Here is a 6000-nt window from a genome sequence, read left to right on the forward strand (position 1 = left end):
TCGCAGTGAATTATTTATTTATTATTGAGGTTTTTGGCTGCACAGTGTGTAGACCTGTTAAGGAGGCAGAGGGGCCAGCTCTGATTGCTTTGGGTTCAGCTCCAACACCTCTCTCCTCTCCACCAAATTAGATTAGCCTTTTCTCTCCCTGAACTGGGCACCCTTTTGCTGTCCTTCAGATGATAGTGTGTCTCCTTTCCTCAGAGATTTCTTTGACCATTGCTGCAACAATCCTGTCAAATTAAAATCATCTGAGAGAAAACCACCTTTTTATGTGGTCACTGAGTCTCAAAGATATCAAGTTGGAAACGGTTTTCACGCTGCTGTGTTGTTTAATCAGGGTATCGATACAGAACAGCTAAAAGCTGCAGCCATTTGCTTTTAATCATGTTTACAACATGTGTGAGGATTTTCCAGCAAGGGATTGACTTGCTGTTAGCATATCAGTGCTGGATATATGGAAAAACACACAGCCTCGCCGTGTTACTGACAAATAACTAAAAACCCACAAACCGTCACACAAACACAACCTGGTTACACACAACTATACAAACACGTGTTCCACGCAGGATAATCACTCATTTCAGGACATGTTGTTCTTTATGGATCATCTGTGTCCTGGTTGACCTGACATCTGTCCATCACATCTGCCCAGTTCACTGACACACAAATGCACAAGGTTGGACACATGTCACCACACGCTCCATCTTCCTGTTAGGAAGTTAGCTCAGCTTGACCGTCTTTGCCTTCAATTTATATTCTTTTATCGCCCCCACCCTTTTTTTTTTACTCGCAGGCCTTACAATACATCAAAAACCAAGGAGTGATCCAAGGATGGGAAACTATATCATAGGAGGTCTAAGATGAGGGAACTCTGGAAACAAAAAAGAAATACCCACTTCATAGACCCTGCAGATGATTCCTGCTACATTATCAGCATTCCCTCACCCCCCCTATTCTTTTTCTCTCCTTCCTCTCTTATTGTGGGAATGTATTACAGGTGTGCTGCAGCCTCACTTGTAAAAGCAGGAGAATCATTGATTTTCTGACATCTTTAGAAGATAACCAAAGGATGTAGCGTGACAGGGTGCTGCGCTCCCCCCTGTGTGTGTTCCGAACCATCGCGTTCGGTGTGAGAAGGGCATGAATAAAAATGTGCACACCTGCGTGACACCACAGGCAGCGCCGCTCCAGAAGGGGTTTTTAATGCCTGTGTGCTGTTTGGGGTTCTGCAGAATATTATGATGTTTCAGTTAAGGGGAAATGAGATTGAGGTTAAGGATAATCAGTCTGGGAATGTGAGGAGAGCGAGCTGGAAAAACAATAGATTTAGGCGCGCGTGTGTGTTTGCATGGGATTTGTGTCAGCTTGGTAATTTGTCTGCACTCAACCGTGTCTTTTGTTGTCCTTGTAAACTGAGAGCAATGGGTTTTTTCAGCTAGGTTGAATCTGATGAGAGTAGCTATGCCCTCTGAATTCAATTAATCCTCCTTCTCTTCCTCTTTTCAGGCTCTCTTTCCCGCCATCATTTTACATCTAATGTATTTGTGGTGATTTGTCTTCCAGGATATGGCGGGGTGGAATTATTCTTGGTGCTGTGTGGCCTGGATCTCTCTCTGCCGTGCCCTCGCCACTGCATCTGCTACACCTCTCCCAGCACCGTCTCTTGTCAGGCCCACAACTTCCACGCCGTGCCCGAAGGGATTCCCGCCCAGAGCGAACGCGTCTTCCTGCAGAACAACAAGATCCAGCGACTGCTCCGCGGCCACTTCTCGCCCACCACCACCATGCTGTGGCTGTACTCCAACAACATCTCCTACATCCAGCCGTCCACCTTCCTCGGCTTCGACCGCCTGGAGGAACTCGACCTGGGGGACAACAAGCACTTGAAGGCCGTTGCTTCAGACACCTTCATGGGTCTAGGGAGGCTCCACGCCCTGCACCTGTACCACTGCGGCTTGATCAGCCTGCCTCCGGGGATCTTTGCAGGCCTCCATAATCTTCAGTATCTCTATTTACAGGTACACAGATAATAGCCCTCTTTTATCTCTTCTGTATGTTCCATCTGCCGCCACAATCGCATTATGCTGTAATCTGTCCATCAGCCTGGCTCAGCACTTACTGCATATGAATTGGATGCTGATCAAATGTTAGCTGTTATCCAGAGTGCAGGGAAAACTCAACAAAACACTAAAGTAATCTACTGCATAGCTTCTGCGGTCAGTGTTTACGGGGAACCTGCAGGGATTGACAACTTAGTGCCGTAACGGTTCTCAGTCATGTGTGGCTGCATCCGTTTGGACAAAAGTCATCACTTTATATATCAGTGTCGTAGGTCAGTCCTCGCCATCCTAACTGGAAGAATACCCATCAATGCCCGTCCCATTACGCTGCCCCAGATACGAGCGCAGCTGTCATGTGTTGCTGCATCATCTGCAGGTTTCCTCGGCAGTGACCCAGAGTTCATCCACCCCTCACTGTCTTACCACATAATTCGAATCGCTCAAACCAAAGTGAAAGTTACCCCTGAAAGCTGAGTTCCTCAATCATCAAAAGCTTCTTTTTTTCCCTTCTGCTTCATTGTTGCAGGACAACCAGTTAGAGTTCCTGGAGGATGATCTCTTTATCGACCTCCTGAACCTCAGTCACCTCTTCCTACATGGCAATCGACTGTGGAGCCTTCGCCAAAACACCTTCCGCGGCTTGGGCGTGTTGGACCGCCTGCTTCTTCACCAGAACCGGATTCAGTGGATCGACCGTTTAGCTTTCCATGACTTGCGCCGCCTCACCACCCTTTACCTTTTCAACAACTCCCTGACGGAGCTGTCCGGGGGCAGCCTAACCCTGCTGCCCGCCCTGGAGTACCTACGACTCAACGACAACCCCTGGGAGTGCGACTGCAAGGCTCTGTCTCTTTGGGACTGGCTGAGAAGATTCAGGGGTTCCACATCCTCACTTGTATGTGTTTCACCACCTGACATGGCGGGCAAGGACCTGAAAACTCTGAAGAAAGAGGAGCTTCCCAGTTGTATGTCAGGGGAGGGTCACGTCCGCGGTGCCCAGGCCGGGGATTTGGACCATGGAGAATCATTGAACCACCTGAATCGTCACAGAAATCATCACAACCACCATCAGCGGCCATATTTACCACACGGGGACCAGCACAACTTGCCTTCACCCTCGCCTCTGCCGCGGCCCCCTAAAGTCGGCCGCAGAAACTGTACCCGCAGGGGGCGCAAAGCAAAAGGTGGGCTCAACGATGTGCAAATTCTGCGAGAGGAGGGGGAAAAAGACTATTCTCCTGATGGGGGGAAATACGACCTATCTGCCACTGCCAGGAGGAAGAACAAGTGCATCCCCAGAACTTCTGTCGGCCCACCCAGTGGGGTCCAGAGAGTCAATAACAAAGCAGACTCGCACCTCCAACACTTGACCGTCTGCTTAATACCAGCTCTGCTACTGCCATTTGTGTCTATGATTCTGCGCTGAGCTCAGAGCACAGAACCTTCTTCAAACCCATGCTTCTGGACCACCCTGCCCTGGCTCATGACACGAGGCGTATGTGCATAACAGTGTCTGTACAGAACCTTTCCAAATATCTAATGTTGAAGTACCCCTGCTTTACTAGTGCAGGAATCTTTAAGTCATATCCAAGACACGGAAGTCAGGGAAGTCAACTGATCCCACAGCTTCGATGATGTCAAAAAGGGACACAGCAGGAAAACCCCCACATCAAGCGTCTTTATGGTGTCAGTCTTTCCACCAAATTTATGTACTTATAAAAACTGTACAGCCACTTTTAAGCCAACGATCAGTTGAAAGTGAAGAGGAAACGACCGGTCGCTTACTCTGTCTGTGCAGCCCTCTTGGCACAATCGTTCTCTCTCAGGGCCCCGACCATCTGCCATTCGAGTGCCATTCAAGTCTGGAGACAAAGGCAAAACTGCCTTTGTCTCCAGACATCCGGCGACCCCGAAGATTTAGAAACAAAACACCAAAATCCAGAGTGATGGGAAGATCTGCGGGCAGTAATGCTCAGCAGTTCAGAAATAAGGCTTCTTTCAGAAACGTTTTTTGGGCAATTTAAAAACCACTTTACAAGCCATTCTGCAGAGACCCATCAGCCAATATCCACTGTAAATGAGAGAGCGCCACGTGGACCCAAACAGAACAAAGGCCCAGACTCTAAAGCCATGAAGGAACATTACAGCTCATCGCAAGAGTGCCTAACGAGCCAGTGGCTAATCAGGACCCGTGATGGACCTGAGGAGGGGTATCGGCATCAGTCGACCTCAACGGAGCATCACTATCACACCTGTCTGACATGAACTCCTCTGCACGTTCCTCTGGGATATTATACGGAACATTGAATAATGATTATAAAGAGGAGGGGTAGATGCCGGAGATCATGGCAGCGTCTCAGAATATCCCCTATTGTGATTTAATCAGTTGCTGACACTGGAAAACAGAAGCAGCTCATAATGGAAGGACAAAGAGACTGTCCTCTGAGGGTTGGGATTCTTCTTCAGGAAATAAAAGGAGCACACGGGGGAGGCAGCGCCCTCTACGGACTGCAGTGGTTGAAGCACACAAACACACACGTTAATAAACTCTGAACACTTTCACAGCCTTCTCGTCTCACTGCAAACGGAGCACCGCAGCAGCCGTCCAGGCTGCCACCCTGGAGCTCCCGCAGGATCGTTCACTTTGTCCGAGTTGATGCAGTTCCAGCCCTGTACAGAGACTCGCGGGACCTTCAGGCAACTAAACTACCTAGTGGTTACGAAAAGGCCCCTTTATTCCACGCAGCATTACAATGTAATGGCTCCTACTCTGAAAGCCTTGTATGCAAAGAAGAATTACGTTGAAAAAAGAAAAGCACAACATCTTGGAGCGGTGGCCCGTGTCAGCCGCCCGCTGCTCTGTCGCCCTCTGCCTCTCCATCTCTGTCTATCTATCTAACTGTTGGAGGCAAAAAGTGGACGTCTGCTCTCGTGACGTGTAGGATTAGAGACCCCTGTTGCTGAACTCATCTGTGCTGCTGTGAACTCGGAGGTGATGTAAATCATGTGTCTATTCCTGTGAGTTTATTTTCTTTCTTTTGTAATAAAGAAGACAAAAAAAAGAAAGGGAAAAAGATGTTGAGGCACAAGGTATTTTTGATTTCTTATGATTATTATAATTTTTTGCGGTTTGGTCCCTTTGTTCGTTTTGCTCAATTGTTCACTCAACCCCCCCCCTCTCCACCTTCCTTCTCTTCCACCCTCATCACTCCCTTCCTGCTCCTCCATTTCCTTATTCTTTTCATTTGTGCAAAACAAATGTTTTGTATGTGGTTATCAAACAATGCCAGACTCAAAAGCTCTTTATAAATAACATTAAACAGAAAGCGTCCTCAAATGGCTGAGGTGGTTCGTGTTTGTTTGCCTTTGGTGCTCTCGCGGATGTGCAGCTGCCCACCCGCCTGTAAGTTAATGTGCGCCAGCGTGGCTAATAGAAGGCCTCCGTAATGAGCCCTGGGGCTGAATGATAAGGCAATGAAAGGAACGGAAAAACGGTTAAAAAAGCAGGAGAGGTAATAAAATAAGTTCACAAATTCATCTGCCACTGGGAGACAAACACAGCCACATTTAACAAGGGTGTATTTTGGCCTCCTTTGTGTCCTAGTTTCACTCTTACACTTAGCAGCTGCATATAGAATATGCATTAGGATAGACGCTCCGACACACACCTGTCTGGGTGTGTTAGCCAATCGACTGTGAGGAAGAGGTCACATGTCAGGTCAAGGTGAGGTCAGTCAAAAATGCCGATGCTCTGTCTGCTCTGATTGCTTGCAGTGTTTGCAGAGTTCCTGTGAGGTGTGCGTGTGTGTGTGTGAATGTGTGTGTGTGTCAGCGACGCCCACTCTCATGGCAGATCCAGTCTGACAGAAGGACCAGGGCACGGGGGAAAAGGTGTGCTTCAGAGAGAACACTATCAGTGACCGTGCTGCAAAACTAA

At 48.2% G+C, this 6000-nt stretch overlaps 1 protein-coding gene across 1 annotated transcript in view; it reads left to right on the top strand.

Annotated features, from left to right (window-relative positions):
* Positions 1-5647, top strand: part of rtn4rl1a (reticulon 4 receptor-like 1a) — a 50487-nt gene extending 44840 nt beyond the window's left edge. Inside the window, exons 2-3 of the mRNA XM_011611430.2 lie at positions 1567-2021; positions 2590-5647. Coding sequence (XP_011609732.1) covers positions 1567-2021; positions 2590-3489 — 1355 coding nt within the window. The 3' untranslated portion in view covers positions 3490-5647. The remainder of the gene's footprint in view (positions 1-1566; positions 2022-2589) is intronic.
* The last annotated feature ends 353 nt before the right edge of the window (positions 5648-6000 follow it).

This window comes from Takifugu rubripes, chromosome 15 (assembly GCF_901000725.2).
Source record: "Takifugu rubripes chromosome 15, fTakRub1.2, whole genome shotgun sequence".
In the NCBI taxonomy this organism is placed as follows: Eukaryota; Metazoa; Chordata; class Actinopteri; order Tetraodontiformes; family Tetraodontidae; genus Takifugu; species Takifugu rubripes.